Source organism: Gadus chalcogrammus, chromosome 22, assembly GCF_026213295.1.
Source record: "Gadus chalcogrammus isolate NIFS_2021 chromosome 22, NIFS_Gcha_1.0, whole genome shotgun sequence".
NCBI classification, from domain to species: domain Eukaryota; kingdom Metazoa; phylum Chordata; class Actinopteri; order Gadiformes; family Gadidae; genus Gadus; species Gadus chalcogrammus.
In genome coordinates this window covers 13,683,337-13,701,152 of record NC_079433.1, presented here as the reverse complement: position 1 = coordinate 13,701,152, position 17,816 = coordinate 13,683,337, and the positions used below count along the sequence as shown (strand labels likewise).

The 17,816-nt window shown below is 44.8% G+C and overlaps 2 protein-coding genes across 4 annotated transcripts; one reads left to right on the top strand and one right to left on the bottom strand.

Moving 5' to 3' along the window:
- The first annotated feature begins 749 nt into the window (after window positions 1–749).
- LOC130376305 (ankyrin repeat and SOCS box protein 4-like) lies at window positions 750–5,725 on the top strand. Of its 3 annotated transcripts, XM_056583535.1 has the most exons (7): window positions 774–811; window positions 851–1,063; window positions 1,342–1,641; window positions 1,989–2,231; window positions 2,590–2,837; window positions 3,408–3,521; window positions 4,372–5,725. In XM_056583535.1, the coding sequence occupies exons 2-7, from the start codon at window positions 886–888 to the stop codon at window positions 4,558–4,560; spliced, it is 1,272 nt and encodes a 423-aa protein (XP_056439510.1). In that variant the 5' UTR covers window positions 774–811; window positions 851–885; the 3' UTR covers window positions 4,561–5,725. The 3 variants fall into 3 exon arrangements, with proteins under 3 accessions (XP_056439509.1, XP_056439511.1, XP_056439510.1); XM_056583534.1 differs by having other exon boundaries at window positions 750–1,063; XM_056583536.1 differs by having other exon boundaries at window positions 750–1,063; window positions 3,403–3,521; window positions 4,372–4,459.
- A 65-nt stretch (window positions 5,726–5,790) lies between these two features.
- pdk4 (pyruvate dehydrogenase kinase, isozyme 4) lies at window positions 5,791–17,776 on the bottom strand. The gene is made up of 11 exons (XM_056582252.1): window positions 17,366–17,776; window positions 16,808–16,949; window positions 13,839–13,910; window positions 13,362–13,546; window positions 12,650–12,739; window positions 12,309–12,386; window positions 11,147–11,223; window positions 10,743–10,841; window positions 9,944–10,057; window positions 9,055–9,168; window positions 5,791–8,941 (listed from the first exon to the last, which is right to left on the bottom strand). The coding sequence occupies exons 1-11, from the start codon at window positions 17,481–17,483 to the stop codon at window positions 8,813–8,815; spliced, it is 1,218 nt and encodes a 405-aa protein (XP_056438227.1). The 5' UTR covers window positions 17,484–17,776; the 3' UTR covers window positions 5,791–8,812.
- Window positions 17,777–17,816: the final 40 nt, after the last annotated feature.

The following is a 17,816-nucleotide window of genomic DNA, read 5'->3' as shown; positions in this document are numbered from 1 at the left end:
TCTGTTGATTCCTTTGGCTTGCCTTCTTCTATCCTGTCTGGCTTGTGTGCTCAGTGGCAATGTTTCCTTCAGTTCTTAATTACAATTTTTCAAATGATGCCCACAAAGCAGACATGGTCTGAAAACGGTTCATGATGGACACGTTTACTTTACTATTATTTACTACGACTATAGCCTATTTACCATAACTGCTATTAATTTGACTACTATAGGGCCTACTTTCCAAAGCGGATTACAATTCTGATAAATGCTACTAAGGAGGTTGCTAAGGGGTATGGGCCAATGATACCTACAGGTAGACCTAGATCGTGGATATTGAGTATCTCATCAATCGCAATTAACCTAGCAGTCAAATATAAATGGGTCTGTTTTGGTCAAACCTTTCGTGTTCACATTTAATCCAGTCAATACAAAATGGAACGCATGGCAAGGTGGATGTTTTCAGCTCCCACAAACGACCTACTGTTCTTATTATACATCATGGGTCTACAACACCCATTACACACAACACGCTCACCATTCTATTAATACCAAGCAGGACCCTAGGCATATTGGATTTCACTCCCTCTGCTATACGGTTTAACGCCTACTCCCTTTTATTGAATGTTTGAAATCAAATGCACCACCTCTGGATTACGATAATCGCAGTGCATGTTTGGCACTCCACAGAGGCCCTTGCAAAAGGTAATGCCCACCGCCTTTATCGCGGCAATTTGCGAGATCATCTCAGGCCTTCTCTGTGGTGTGCTGATATCGATAATGCCGCTGTCAGTCTCCGGGTCGCCCTTCTCCTTGCCCGACTTGGGTGCAGGTGAAAGTGCAGGCAGCGGGACGCCCTACTTGGGTGCAGGTGAAAGTGCAGGCAGCGGGACGCCCTCCGTGTTCATGGAGGAGTTGAGCCCCAGGCAGCTGGCGGCCAAGGAGCTCAAGGCCCGCTTTCTGGCGGCCTTGCAGAGGAACGACGGCCGGGCGGTGTTGGAGATCCTGTACCACAGCGACCTGGATATAGACACGGTGCTGGAGGTGGAGGACCGCAACATGGTCCTGGCTTCGTACAAGCAAGGTAGGGCAGGATTTGAAGAAGATATATAGTGGCCGGGATAGAGTTAACGTAAAGTGAATGGGTTCGAACTAAGACATCATTAAAGTCGAATTATATATATGCATTGTTTTTGTTGTTACAAGCTAGGAGGACGATTATTTCAGATCAGCCCCTAGATGGCGCTAAAGCTCCACGGAGGAAATTTAACCAAAAGCCAAGATATAATTGTTTTTCTCACGATTGAGCGTAGTTGTGTTATTCTCATTAAAGAACAACATTCCCCTTCTCTATTCTCACAGGATACTGGTTGCCAGGCTATAAACTTGAGAAGTCATGGGCGATGGGCGTCCACGTGTGCGTCAAGTACAACGCGTTAGAGTCACTACTGGTGCTCCTCCAGAAGGGGGCGGCCGTTAACCGCAAACCCAACGGCAAGACTCCGCTGCATGTGGCCTGCGAGGTCTCCCAGGCTGACTGCGTGGCCTTGCTATTGGACCATGGGGCCCGGGTCAACAGCAAATCATTAAGCGGCCACGCAGCGCTCCACTACTGTATCACCAGGGATTCAGTGGACTGTGCCAAGCAGCTCCTTCTCAGAGGTCAGAGGTCAGAGGTCAACAATGGGGAGGGGGGGGGGATTCATGTAGTTTTGGTTGAACGAAGGGTTTAATGTGATTTAGTTCAGTGTAATTACAGCATATACCATAATGCCTTTTGAGGGTAATATATTTTTATATAGCTTATAATGTATTGAATTTATGTACTTACTATATTAATTGGTAAAGTAAATACATAAAGATGGAGTGTGTGCAGTGTGCTTACATACATACAGAGACGTATTATGCCATGAAGAATGGAGAAAAAAAATATCCAGAGAAAACTTTATATTAAAATAGACCATCTGGAACTATCTTTAGGAAGAAAGAACAGTATCTCCTGTCTGCAGGTGGGAAGGTGAACATGCCCAGTGATAACAACGAAGAGGACACTCCGCTGCACAGGGCCGCCCGGTTCGGCATCCCCCAGCTGGCGGCACTGTACCTGTCCAGCGGCGCTGCAGTGAACGCGGTCAACTCTCACAAGGAAACTCCCCTGCTGACTGCGGCCTTCTGGGCCTTTGACCAGAAGGAGCAGCTCTACAGCGAGGACCACCACCTCGTCTGTCGCATTCTGCTGGACCGCAATGCAGGTGGTCCATGCTCCCATGTGGTTCATAGAAAGGTTATATTGTTGTGTAGATCTGTAACCAACTCAGAATGCTCTGAGGGTATTGCAACTGGTCAGGTACCGGGTTTCTTAAGTTTAGTTTGTATGGTCACTGTGGCATAAATCTTATCCCATATAAGCCAATCAAAATGAATTATTACATAGTTATATCTAATCAAATTTGTATACAAATGTACTTATATTTGACCAAGAATATAATGCTATATTCAAGTTAATCTATGTTTATTGGACGCATATATTGCATGTTCTCTGACTATAACTTTGATTCGAGCGTGCGACAACATGACCACGCCCTTCTCCCCGCCTTGGTCCGACCTCAGACCCAAACATCCCAGAGGAGGACAAGAAGACGGCCCTCCACAAGGCCGCCTGGAACTGCGACCAGGTGCTGATGCAGATGCTGCTGGAGGGCGGGGCGGACGCCCGGGCCATGGACATCAACGGCTGCGCCCCCATCCAGTACCTCCTGAAGGTCACCGGCGTCAGGCCCATGGGCGTCCCCCATCTCTGCTACCAGCTGCTGCTGAACCACAACGCCGCGCGCGTCTACCCTCCCCAGTTCCACAAGGTTCGTGCACGCGACTCGGAGGACACTTCGGTGTGGTTGACCCCAATGGCGTAGGCACATCTCTAGTGTCACCGGCGCAGAGGCAAGAGGCTGTTGCTGTAGGGGACATCTTGTAGGAGTACATGCAGGGACATGCATTTTCATAAACAAACCAAAACCATAAACAAACAAAAAATAAATACATGTCCGGGCGACAAATTGCTGCCCTTGTCTTTCATGCTTTTCTTTAACCATTCACCGGCTCTTTCTTGATAGAGTAGTTCAGGGGTTCACATCAATGTTCATTTAAAAAAAATGATCTTCACCTTATCAAGAGGAACAGAGGTCACAGAATTAGCTACTGAGCGTAAGAAGACTTGGGCAACTTCTCGCGCTCAGAAGTGCGGACAGAAGACACATAAACGCAAGCACCGCTGTTGAGCCCCATGAGGTATAATCTAGCCCGCAGCCCTCCCCATCGTTCACTCACTGCGATCAGAGGGGAGACGTCCCCTGCGGCGGGAGCCCTCCCTCGCGGTAGTTAGTGGTGATGGTTAGATGGATGGTCGGTGTGTGTCTGGCGCAGTACAGGTGTTGCAGGCCTGCCATGACTTCCCTGAAGCAGTGGAGATCCTGGCCAACTCCTACGAACGCTTGAAGCCCACAAGGAAATGGCGAACGTCCATTCCTGACGACTGCTATAAGGTATACAATGATGTTCAGAGATACTGTATGTTCAGTATGTATGCACATACTGTATATGTATATGTGTATACATACACAGGTTTTGGTTTTAATCATGTCCAGTCAAGTTTCCCTCCTGTGTGATTACTGCTCCCTCCCCTAATGTGTTTCAGCTGTTACTCGTTGCGTGCCCTGTGTGTTTGGTATTTAAGCCCTTGTCTTTCCTTTCTTCCTTGTCTGATCATTGTAGTTCGTGGTGAGTTGTGTCCTGTGTGTTCCCCGCGTCACCTGTGTTCTCGGTGTTCTCGGTGTTCCTTGCCTTTTGCGTTAATAAATGATCCTTTACCTGAACTGTCTGCGATTGGGTCCTACCTGCCTGCCTGCCACCCGCTAACCGTGACAAGCTTGGCTGTTCCAATATAGAGCTTTTTTGATTGTTGACTTTATTGAAAAGGTGTGGGCTGAGAGGAATATGTGACATATTCCTCTTAGCCCACACCTTTTCAGGCATGCAACGAGTAACAGCTGAAACAAATTAGGGGAGGGAGCAGTAATCACACAGGAGGGAATCTTGACTGGACATGGGGAGAAACAAGACAGAGATACCAAAGTGAAACAGGAAACACACCAAAACAAGACAAGGAAACCGACAGACCATGACAAAGCTAACATATCTACATCACACATATAATGAACTTCTTTTACGACTTATCGACTTTCTTGAATAAACTTAATCGCAAATCATGATAACAAAGCATGAAAACAAATCAAATGATATAAACTTTAATGAAAAAAAGAAAATAAATCCAACCCTGAACCTGAATGTATTCAAGTCTTAACTGACAGAAGGCCCTTCTCCGTGCCTCCCCAGAGACACCAGGCGTTCTACGACTCCCTGTTCTCCGTGTGGTCCGACGGCCCGCGCTCCCTGATGCACCTGGCCAGGTGTAGCGTCCGCGGCGCCCTGGGGGGGATGTGTATGGCCTCCGTCCCGCGGCTCCCCCTGCCGCCGTCCGTCCAGAGGTACCTGTTACTGGAGCCCAGCGGAGCGCTTTACTGAAGGGGCCCTGGAGTGGGTGTGTCAGGTCACCCTGGTTCTCCCCGCCAACTGAAACAGCCCCACCCTGAGTCGAGGCCGGCCGAGGGTCCTTCTGGTCCTTCTGGTCAGGCGACAGAGCGGCGCCCAAGTGTGTTTGTCTTTTGCTGCGTTGCCTAGCAACGGACGACGGTTGGAGGGGAGAGGCGGTTGGTCCGCCTGTACTTTATAGACGTGGGATCAAGCTTCACGTTGGGGGCAATGAACAAAGAAGCTTCACGGAGCAGCAATGGTCCAGGACTAATCTGCACCTTTCTTGTCGGTGGATGTAGTGCCTGAACCTGAAAGGACACATTTATTAAGATCCTAGTTTTCTTTTAAGGAGGACGACTGGAATGGTCAGAGTTCGGACTTACAACTGGCTCCTGAAGGAATTATAGAGATAAAGGTTCTTGGTTTGAGTCCCTGATGTCCTCAGGCTACTTGTACTCATCCTTAGCGATTTGTTTAACCCCTACCTGCGGACGGTCAGGGTAGTGTAGTGGCTAGGGGGTTTACGTCTCGCCAAAACCTACTGGGTTTGATCCCTCTATCCATAGTCTACCTGTAGACATCCTGAAGCAAGATTTATTAACACTACCTAACCTCTTATGACGTGTATTTCACTTGGAAAAAAGAAAATAACATTCAGACACAGTCAATGTTCAAATAAATGGATAATCATGGAAATAAAGAAAAATAGACAGACAATTATTTATTTATGCACAAACTGAAAGCTGAATTTGACAGCATATCAATCATTCATGGATTAATAGCATCATGTGGTAAATATATGTAGAAAGCAGAATGTATGACTATGGAAATGTATTTTAAATCCTTATACATTCAAATAATCGAATAGACCTCTAGATCAGATCGACAAGCTAACACTGTATGGTTTATACTTATCATTTAATTTAAAAATGTGACCTGTTTATACACAAAAAACTCATTGCGTAAAGGAATTGGCTATCTACCCAACAACCAACCCAGCAAGGGCCAATATTTGCAGAACCAGCCCTTAAAAAAGCCACTAGACCAGAAGTGCTTGTCTTTCCAGGTAACTGCCTGTGCACACAGCATGTAAACACATGCTGTGAGCCTGGCTCTGGGGATATGCTTCGGTTTTTGTTTTTTTCTTCAATAAAAGAGTAACTTTATTTAAAAAAATGAAAAAAAATAAAAAAATAATGAAAATATATTTTTGGGAATAAATGAGTGAAGATTTTGATAAAAAATTAACGAAGCCTCTATAACAAAAAAATGTTGCGTGTGAATTTATATATAAACTGATGTTTCAGATCATGGATTACTTCTAGAGGGAGATCTAGGTCCCTGTTCCCTTGTCCCTTGTCTTTGCTCTTCTTGTCATGTGCCTTTTCCTTTACCCTAAAGAGATTTTCAACTGACGGCTCATAGGAAGTAAGACAGCTGAAATTACGGCAGGTAGGAAGACCAATGATATCTCTTGAAGATAAAACCACTTCTAACCAAAATCTATTAGGGGAAGAGCATTGGTCTTCCTCCATGCTGTAGTTGTACAGCATGGAATGTCGAAACAAACATAACGTAACGTCTCTCCGGCATCGTCGGTCATCCATGCAAACCACTGTTGAGTAACGTGAAAGGATTTACTAAAGCCTAGAAATGTGGCTTCAATCGTGCTTTCAATGTGTGTGTGTCCCTCTGAGCCACTGTGTGTTCCTGCAGCATGGTTCCGAGTACAGGGATTGAACCCCCATGGGCCTGTTGGTGCATCTGTTCCTCTGCCAACAGTTATTTGAACCGTTTCAGTGACCTCATCCCAAGATCACAAAGATATGTGCTCGGACAGGACCAATCCTGTTTCTGTTACATGAATGCGATGTGTCTAGAAAGACAAACAGTACTACTACTAGTTGGCCTATATTGAGGATTTGCTTAGGACAGCATTCTTCCAGGAATTAATCTCGGACCTAGCTGTCCCGATATTTTACCAAAGATAAATGATTCACGCGAGTGGATGGAGATTTCGAAGTGTATTTCTACAGTGGCCAATTACACAGTGTTGTTTCAAACCTTTAGACAGGTTTTTACAGTTTACCACTGCTGGCCGAGTTTGTGAACTCTGGGAAAAAACAATTAGGGGCATACAGGTCCTCGACTCCAACAAAAAGATTTGTTGAAACAAATATGAAACAAAAGTAAATGAAACGCCCCTTTCACCCTGATTTGAGCTTGTCTGCCAACAAACTTTAGATATGAATCTAAAGCCTGATTTGTGGGACTATCCAGTCCATGTACAGTATAGGCACATGCCAAGGACAAAGCCTCCCACATAGATCCTATATATACAGGTGCTATTACTTAAGTTAAAAGCTTCTTTAAAATTGCACTCATGCTGACATGAATCTCCAAGAGATGAGCTTCTCATGAACTGTATGAGGTTATGTAAAAGTATAACAACCTAAAGTATTCCTCAGGTTACAGCTGTGTGGATGCAGCTATGTACTTGGTGAGTCCACGTGTAATCTGTTCTTCTTTTGGAATGGAGCACGACATGTACATCATGTACTAGTCGACAGCACATATGTTCCACTGTCTAGGAATAGAACATTGTGTGAGATAGCGGAAAAACACATTCACATTCATTCATTCACTCAATCATTCAGCACAACTTCCAACGCACATAGATCAAAGATACATATTTCCGTAGTGTAGTCTTTTATTCTACAGTTGAACATTCAACGATACCGTTGAAAGGGATTTCGGATCTGGGAACTGTGGTGTACAAACATATTGACCAATGGCGTGGATGAGAAGGTGTTGAATGTACCGTATGCTGCACATTTGAACAGATATTAGTGGAGAACAGTCAGGTGCTAACATTAGCATTGAGAAATAACAGTTGTCTAAAGCCGTCCTTAATATTTACAGTTGTTTCCCAGACTACTGCAATGATCCCTGTGCTCCATTTCAATACATACAAAATTATACATGTTTATTTATTAGTTTTGATTAGTCCTATTTTATATAATACTGGCATTTTTTAGGAGACTGGTAATGAAAAATATAATGTTCCCTAGTACGCTGTGATCTGGTACAATGACCAGGTTTGGCATTCACCATTTCAATAATGTCTACAGTCTAAGTACACATTATTAGAACAACACTATAATCATTATACTCTTAAACACAAGAAAACTCTTACGGGTCTGAGGGTTCAAACTTCCTGGGACACAATAATATTCGGAACAATCTGATCCAACAGGCTCAGAATACACATGCTTGGAAAGGTGATAGAGATGTTATTGGTTTGTTACAGATCCCAAAATATATATTGTATAAAAATAGGAAGGATCAAATTGAGTACAATCAAGCTTCAATAAGCCGTGCCTGGTCCTAAACGTGACAATGGGAATTATCAGAATACTGACCAAGGGCATTTCCGAATAGTCAGGGCCTGCACTTATAATATATAAATACACACACACATGCGCGATATCTGTTCGAAACGTAATTTGCAGGACTTGGGCATTTGGGGCAGCTATGGCACTAGAAATGGTTCACAGGGCCCACTATCTGAGAGAGAATCATGTTGATTGTCTCTCAGATATATGACAATTTAAAGACCTTAAATTCTGGGAAACCTTTACGTTTGCTCTCACACAACAGTGACATTCATAAGTCATCATTCTCTGATTAACTTCTGCTCAATCCATCTTTTAACCGTTATAACCATTGTTATTTCTCATTTCTTTTATGAGCCTCAGTGCAACACTGGGCTCACTGTGATCTCCAATAATCAATTAAAACAATGATTAAGTTAGAGAGTGAAAGATAGATTTTCTTTTAACAGAATTAATATACAAATTAATTTATTTTAAAAGCTTATAAAACCGGTTGTGCCACTATTATCGGGGCAAATGCGACCACCAACACTGATGGTTAAAAATCATTTTGATTTAAATATACAATAATTTAGTATAGGGAGTACATCCAAGAACAATCAAAACATACAAACAAATGTTAATAAAATCCTAAAATAAATACTTTCTGCTGGTTGTGTTTTGTGTGAGGGGAAAAATGAGGTGCTCCTAATGGCTGTCTTAGAACCTCAGGCTCAATGGTCAACCGAATACATTTCAACCTCCGTTCTTTAGTGTACCGTGGGCTGGGGTATACTAGCCATACTAGGGCATAACCGTGACGGTTCCTATGGTTTGTCCCACACTTATTCAGTCCAGGCTTGTCCCTGTTACTTGCCCATCTTCTTTGGCTCCTTGCTGGGCATGCACCAGTCGTCTGCCTCCGGGGTGGTCTGGTAGTGTCTCAAGGCGGATTGGTTGAAAACTGGAAGTCTCTCCACCGAGTCTGAGGACAACGCCTGGATCACAACAGCACAGCTTGTTGTCAGTGATGGTCCGTGGGGCTTGTGTGTGTGTGTGTGTGTGAGTTTGTGAGTTTGTGTGTGTGCATATGTGCGTGCGTGCCCCTCACCTTTAGGTAGATGACGGCCGAGGTGCCGTAGCCCTCCATAGAGTACAGCTGCAGGTCTCCTTGGAAGTACTTGGCATACAGACGTGAGATTGGCAGGCCATAGCCAAAACCAGCCTACGACAGGAGATGGAGGAAAGCGGTTGGTTTACACATAGACATTAAACATATAGATTGGACTGTTCCGGTCAACTTGTTTAAACATTAGCGCAAGGTTACTGCCAGCCTGCCTGCACCACTTCAATTGAGTATGAAGAGGTGTTTGCTTTGCAACTCTAAAGTTAAAGTCTGATTTAAGAACAAGTGGGCTAAGACATCCTAGTTAGGAATTATTTTTTACTTGTGTGGAGGCCTGATAAACAATGAATCATAACTTCCAAAAGAAAATAAGGTACTGTAGGTCCTGTATACATTTTTTTTTGAATTCAACATTGAAAGCAACCGGTAGTTCAAAAGCAGGTCGGCTTAGCTCAAGAGGTAGAGTAGATCAGCAGGTTGACTGGTGACCGGAAGGTACCAGTAACCAGAAGTGAACCAGTCAACCATGCAAGGTGACTCCACCGTGAGTGTGTGTATGATCCAATGTAAGTCCCTTTAGATAAAAGCGTCTGCTTAACGCCCTATATTTAAACATAAATGTGTTTTCACTCTTTCTTACACACAAAAAAAAACCTTATCTCCATTGTTGCCTATCCATTGTTGCCTATCCATTGTTGCCTATCCACCAGCATGTTTCATTTATCACATATTGCAGTGCGTAAATAACGTGAAACGTGTTATTTAAACCCCTGAAATCTGCGTCGGTATAAAACCAAAAAAAAGGGTGTTCATCTATAAAGCATTACATGACTTGTGTGTTCAAGGAGCAGAGTGATCGTAGGGGGTCATTCACCAGGGGAGCATTGCGGGAGTTGTCTATGTGGACGGGACTGGGGGCGGTGGAGTACATGTAGCTGAACAGACGCTCAATCTTCCTCAGAGGAACGCCTCCTCCGCGATCAGACATCTATCAGACAGAAGCAGAGCAAGGACAAAGAGGTGCCGTTTTATATTAGGAAGGAAGGTGTCTTAAAAATAAAGCCTATCCCAACTGGCAACTCACAGTTTGGAAAAATACAGTAACTATTATTAGTTAGCGTGTTTGCTTTAGCAGTATTGTATTATTTCCAACAAAAAAATGGCTTTGCATACAATGGGTCCATGGGAACGGCATTTATCCCGACGATTCACGCCTCATTTACAAAAGTACACCACAGTGTTTTGCTATGTATACAATGCATAGGAAAAAGGTACACATGTACTTTTAGCTATTGCTGTACAGAGTTCACTGTTTCCCACATGTTTTCCATGCTGCATCACAGTAATAAAGTTTTCCCCTTCACTTGTCCATGTCTTCAAACATACTTTTGATTTAAGTTAGTTAGTTAGTAAGTTATGTGCATAGCTTTTATTGAAAAAAGTATTGTGGCCCAACCCTGAGCCAATTTTTTTTTTGTATTATAGTACATTGAAAAACAACGTTTACAAAAGCGCTATATTATGTATATTTAAAGAAAAAATAAATAAATAAAGAACAACAGGAGGAAAACATAGAGGACAACAGGGCCGAGCAAACGTTGTCCGGTTACATCCGCCCAGCCTCTGTGTACACTGCTGCAATCCCCACGGAGGTTACCGAGATATCTGTGTACCTTGATAGTGAGGTCCTCTGAGCCGAGAGAAACCCGGACTTTGACTGGTGGCAGAGTGAAGCTCGCCTCATGGGTTTCCACCGTTGCTCTCATGGCATTCTGAACAGAGAAACCACACACACACACACACACACACACACACACACACACACACACACACACACACACACACACACACACACACACACACACACACACACACACACACACACACACACACACACACACTATTAGAAGGACCGGGAGCATGAGTGGAGAGAAATAGAGGTCTTAGTGCCACAGCATGACATTTAGTGGATTGCAGTCTCCGTCTCTCCAGTGTTTACAACTCTGCTCTGTTAAGCTCGGAAGGGGGTCATTCAGAGACACTGTCCCCAAAGTGCGGGGGTTTACGTTTTCAGTACCTTGAAGAGCTCAAACAGCATGTGGTAGAGGTGTGAAGGCACGTAGACGAGGTGAAGAGGCTGGTCAGGGTTTTTGGCTGCAGAACACGAATTGGGTCAGTTGGGGACACAGAGCGATGGAGAGATGTAGGTTGTGAGTAGACAGTTGGGTGATAAACGAATGCATAACTCAGATTAAAGAGAGGGTTTAAAGCCCCTGGTCAAAGATCAGAAACTACTACAACCAGCTCCAGAGAGAACATTCCATGCATTAATGATTATGCTTTGCCCTATTTTAGTCTTCAGTTAATAGCAGAAACATGTAGAGCATAATCAAGCCTTTTTGATTTAAATGCTTTGAAATAAAGACACAGTTCCTTTATAACTCACACGCAGACAAAGACACATACACTGAGGGGGAGTTAATGGAGCTGCCTCTTGGCCTGCTCCCTGAGCCAGGACATATGTACTGGCCAGACCTTGTCTGGTTCTCTGCCCCTTACATCTCTAAGATAACCAGGCGAGAAGGGTAGGGGTCAGACTGACAGCGAGAAAAGGTTGAGAGAGAGAGAGAGAGAGAGAGAGAGAGAGAGAAAGAGAGAGAGAGAGAGAGAGAGAGAGAGAGAGAGAGAGAGAGAGAGAGAGAGAGAGAAGGTTAGAGAGAGGCAGAGAGAGAGAGGCAGAGAGGCAGAGAGAGAGAGAGAGAGAGAGAGAGAGAGAGAGAGAGAGAGAGAGAGAGAGAGAGAGAGAGAGAGAGAGAGAGAGAGAGTGTGAGTGGCAGACACAGAGAGAGAGGCAGACACAGACAGACAGACAGACAGACAGACAGACAGACAGACAGACAGACAGACAGACAGACAGACAGACAGACAGACAGACAGACAGACAGACAGACAGACAGACAGACAGAGAGAGAGAGAGAGAGAGAGAGAGAGAGAGATTCTGTGTAGGTCAAAGGCCTTTATTCCGGGGGGTTTCAGAGTGCTGACATTCCCAGCTGATGCAGAGGAGAGACAAGCTAGGGACCCAGCTTAGCCAACACATTGTACAGTCACTGGATCACTTGGCCTACTTTCAGGGCACATGCGCGCGGTCAGACCTAGTTGCTCGTACTCGTACGCTGTCCTGAGTGAAGGAAGGAAGATGGAGGAGTGAAGGGAGAAGGCATAGTGTTGGTACTCACAGTTGACCAGAGAGATCTCCATGTCAGGGGAGGTCAGGTAATACTGCTCACACAGCATTTTGGAGGCTTCATAGGCATCTGCAGAGTCACGTAGACACAGCTCAAGTTAAACATTGAAATATGCTAATGAGATTAAACATTGAATCTGATTAGATTAGATTAAGAAAGTGTCAAAGTAAACAAGCCATGGCTCTACTTTTCAAATACCAGGCCTTGAGGGGAAAGAAACGCCCTTATCTGTGTGTACTGTACAGAGAGTTGTTCCTTATCTCAACGAGAGCCGCTGTGACTATGTATAGAGGCGGGCCGAGGCCGCCTACGGAGGACGGCCAGTCGTTCACCTTTGACCACCTCCACCACGTCACAGCTGGGATCGATGCTGCCGATGTGCTTGGGGTGCGCCGGGTTGACGCTGCCGTCAAATATGAGCGCTGGGGAAGCAAACGTACGTACACACACACACACACACACACACACACACACACACACACACACACACACACACACACACACACACACACACACACACACACACACACACACACACACACACACACACACACACACACGGGCTGGTTCACACACAGCAGGGGCCGTAACGCAAGCGCGATGAGGCACAGGCCTGCGTGCGCACGCACACACACACACAGAGGAGGCAGCAGGTCGGCTCCTAGTGTGGTCACTGGCCCAACACCCCGCTACTCCAAGACATGTGTCATAGCTCCAAGAGCTGGGAGGACAGGCTGTGTAGAGGAAACCGTGCCAATGTCCGATTGGACCAATATGTTAAGGATCAGGAAACGTAGATGATAATAGATTTGTAGAGTTATCAGAACGCTAAAATGGCCCAAATCACCCTGATCATCATACAGGGTTCAAACAGGGTTCAAACCAAAAGGGGAACTGCCATTGCTGTGTTCCAGCCTAGCCTTCTCTCTGGCTGTTTATTATCTCATTTAGATGGGGAAGTGTGAACGTGCAAAATCTCACGTGCCCCAATCTTAAGAAAATCTGAAGAAAAAAAAGAAGCTGTGCCAAGCACAGCGTGCTCACTATGCTGGTTCATGAGCATGCGCGTGGAGATGCGGCTCATGTAGAAGCGGTCCAGGAAGTACTGCACGTTCTGGTCGGTCACGGGGTCCACGCCGAACGCCTCCTTGTACTCCACCACCCCCTGCGCCATGGTGGGCACCACGTCGTTGTGCCTGTTCCTCACCGTCACCAGCGCCTCCGTGAACCTGAGGGCAATCCATACAGGGCGGAGGTTAGGGGAGGACGTTTTAGGGATAAGGGACGTCTTTGACTATAATGGAGCCTTTCCCCTATACCCCATACAATGTCATTGGGGATAATTTAAACAACAAAACTGCAAACTTTTCCAGCAATTTCTTTAAACAATGATGGCATAATGAGCACAGGGATTTATTGGACATCATTTGGCTAATATATACACTTTTCTACAATGCCTAAAATATCCAACCGGGAGGGATACGATTCATGACTAGAGAGTTGAGTTGTAGCGTGACTTACTTGGAAAGGACCTGTTTATCGCCTGGGTCTTTTTCCAGGAATTCCACAAGCTCCAACAGACTCTGTGAGTACCTAGTGGCCACAAACAGATTGTATTAATGACTGATAGTCCAGACATGACCATATTATTAGTATATTAATGGATTAATTGAACAGATTTATTGAATGCTTCTTTCAATTGACCACACTTTGTAAACCTGTGACCGGTCAACAGAGGCCTAGCTTCAAGATGAGGCTTGTTTGAAATGACCCCCACATAACGGAAGTTATCTGGAAGTGAAATGACTTGCCTCAGACATGGCACGTAAAGGTTCATGACCTGAATACAGATGAACCATGTGGGAGTCTCGTGACGACATCAGCCCCCAATTTGGAACAGTTCTTTTTTCCCTCCATTAAAAGCAGCAAATTGAAACTTGCGGTGCACAATTTAACCTGACATTCAAACTTCCAATGTACACAATACTGTACCACACACACACACACACACACACACACACACACACACACACACACACACACACACACACACACACACACACACACACACACACACACACACACACACACACACACACACACACACACACACACAGTGTGCGGGGAGGTAGCATTGGGAGGGTGCTAGCCCAGGAGGCTAGCGCTTCCGTTCTGCCCACTAGCTGTAAGAAAGTAGGTGAAAGGGGCCAGGGGCAGTGCGCGTGCGTTTGTCGACGTGCTGTCTTGATCCTCTGGCTGACCTTCAACAGCTATGACTGTATATCTTTGAAACTCGAGCCCGCAGACAGTGATCTTCAACACACATGTTGAAAACAACCCGCGTTAACACGTGCAAGTGTGCAGTGGCTCGTTTTAGCTTGGAGGCTGACTGCTGCATGAGGCCATTACTTTTTCCGCCCCAGTTTAAAAAAGGAAAAACCAATAGTTTATCGAGTATAGGGGCAATGCAATGACGTCGGCTAGATAGAAAGGAAGGGGAAGATTGGGTCAGGGAGGCTGGACAGATGGAGTGAGGGAAACCAGGGGAGGACATAGGAGGGGTTACATTTTAACCATGCCATTTTTTCCACTTCTCCTGTCCTTGAGCTATGCCACATCTGCCAACATCTATCAAACAGTGGAGATAAACAAGGATCAAATTCACACTGCTACGATGAATTCAAATGACCTCACTCTCAAAGAGGAACCGTGGTGGCATAGAGATCTTCTAATGTGACAATGACTCTCAATGACTAGGTGCCAGTATACCAGTATACAAAACACGCATAGGAGCAACATGACTAGGATTGTAAACTAGTGGTGAGAAACCATAGGCCACAAACTCTCCTGATAACAATATGAGCTTGTTGTGAAAGAAGCTAAAGTTGATGAGAAAGGTGGGAGCTGTCACGTGTGTAAGATGATAGCAGTTGGACTATGCAGCGGGATCGTGCTTTGACACGAATTGAACTTCAGGAAGTTTACACAACAACAAGAGGCCACAACATATTTCCATTGCAGACTGCAGTGACAGTGAATACACCGTTCTGCCTATTTGGCCCCAAGTGGTTAGGAGGATGACGACCCAGGGTAACCTGGGGCAGGGGCCCTGTTTTCAAACCATCTGCTGTATTAAATCATAATATGGAGGTAGCCTCTGGGCTTCGTCCATATTATTGTGACGCCGTTTTATTTGTCAGACAGTTTCATTATCAATCTGTCACATCTTTATGAAAACAATCTTTCACAATGACAACCACGTGATTTACATCAGAGACAGTTATTAAGAACCATGGAGAAGCTAACCGAGCATGAAGGACGCGTGTTTAGATCTACTTTGAACAGAAGTTGTCTGGTCTGTCAGGTCCTTTGGAAGTACGTCACAACTTTAAGGGACTCTGCCTTTGGCTTAAGCTGAATGCTTTTTCTGATAAGGGGAAGGGGAGCATACATTATATGACTGCACCCTCACTTATTATACATATAATATACCCGATGTCTGAGAAATAAAGAAGAATCATTCAGTTTTTTGCTCTGGGGAATCTACTGCTAAACATTGCTTTTTGGCGACATAAGAATAACTAAAGGATTAGAAATGCTAATAAATAATCTTAAGAGAATATAAATAATCCAAGCCAAAGGGCTTGTTTAGTGTGTGTAAACATGATTTGCTCACTAAGAGGAAGCATCATTTCTAATCCTCTGGTATTATGTTTCAGGGCGAGGTCCAATACGTGGGAGATTCAGAGATACAAGGTAAACCGACATGCCCTCTGAAGTTGGTTCATAAAGCATCTTCCGAATCCAGGTAGAAATCCAGCCAATATTGTTATGGGCGCAATGGCAAATAAGCCATGCCTAAAGGGTCTGATTTTCCCAGGTAAATCTTCAGTCTGTATTGGCATGGTTGGCATGGGTGAAATAGGAAAGAAGCCACGCCTACAGGGTCTGACTTCTCTCAGACCCATACAACTTAATATGATGTTGTGTTGACCGCTCTATGTGTAGAGCCAGAAACAAGTCAGAACTGATGTTGGCACTACATATCTGGTCCTAAGGTTACCGCGTGGTCTAAATAGGTATATAATAGATTAATCACTAACGAGTCCCGAACCAGAAAGGAAGAGGGAGACGCCAGTCAGCTAGTCATTTTGGCTGGCAGAGCTGGCAACGAGGCCAAACAGTATAATGAGTGTTTCATTTTTATTCAAATCACCCATTTCAAGGAAAAGGTTTAAGCACAGTGGATTAGTTATGTTACTGTGAACACATAATAGGCCTACAGACGTTATTAGTGAATATATATTATCTCAGAATATTGTAGCTTGATGGTCAAATGTAGCATACATCTAAAGAAAACAAATAGGCTTTAAAAAGGGTGGGAGAGTGAATGCCCCAGTTTGTTGTTGTCGTTATAGTTATTACACAAGAGTGGAAGGTGAACAGAATGTCTGTCTCTTTCTGGGCCATACAGCAGGTGGGGGGCCTACCAGCTGGTGAGGAGCCGAAGGGACGGAGTACCAAGGAGCTTGTCGGGTAGGAAGTCAATCTCCTTCATGATATTGGCTAATCTGACCGGAAGTTCCTGGCGCAGGAACACAAAGGAGGTTTTCTCACAGGCATCGGTCGACCCTACAGTCAGATGGCACATGCACAAAACACATCAGCAAATTAAACAAATGCAAGAATTTTATTGGGTAGTGCTTCTACGTGTACGTCTGAGGAGAACGTTACCGAGGGTCATACCGGCAGAACTGCATGCAAGGTGGCCTACTGAGGAGATGGCGATTATGATCTCATGCTATACTGTACAGTCTAAAATCCGTCCAAACGACTGTGTGGAACTGTGTGTTCCAGACTGAGAGCAGTGACATTCTGGACTTAACCCGTTATGTATAGAATTTACCGAGTGCCCTATTCAAGGTGCATTGCTGCCACAGATTGCTGTTTTTATTCATAATACTTTACTATATTCATCACGTAGTTTAACCTACCCAAAGACTTGACATTGCATGTACAGATCAGCTCCGCATAGTCTCAACACTTACCAAAGTCAATGAATTGCTTCATAGACAAAGGCGAAGGGGAGAACTTGGCGAATCGTTCCACTTGTTTTGGTATCCCGACCATCCGGCTGTTTTTCAACAGATATTGTGCAAACTTCATATTTCCCCAAGGTTGAATCACGTCCTGTTATAAATGTAAATCGGGGACACAGTGCCCTTTCTTGCGAGCTCCAGCCTTGCAGACGTAAACGGACCAGGCAGAATTCAGTTAAGCGTTATGCATTCAGTTGCTTTCGTTATGGCGACATGATTCAATTAAGGATACCCCTAATGATCCTCCGCGTTTGATCCTCTGCGTGGCATCCTTGAACTTGGAATCGGTTTCATTTTTCGAGCAAACAACTTGACTTATGTGCAGCGATTTTGTTGACAGAAAAAGTGATGAGATGGCCACTAAATTCAACCAATGAGCAGAGAGATAAACTGGATTTTG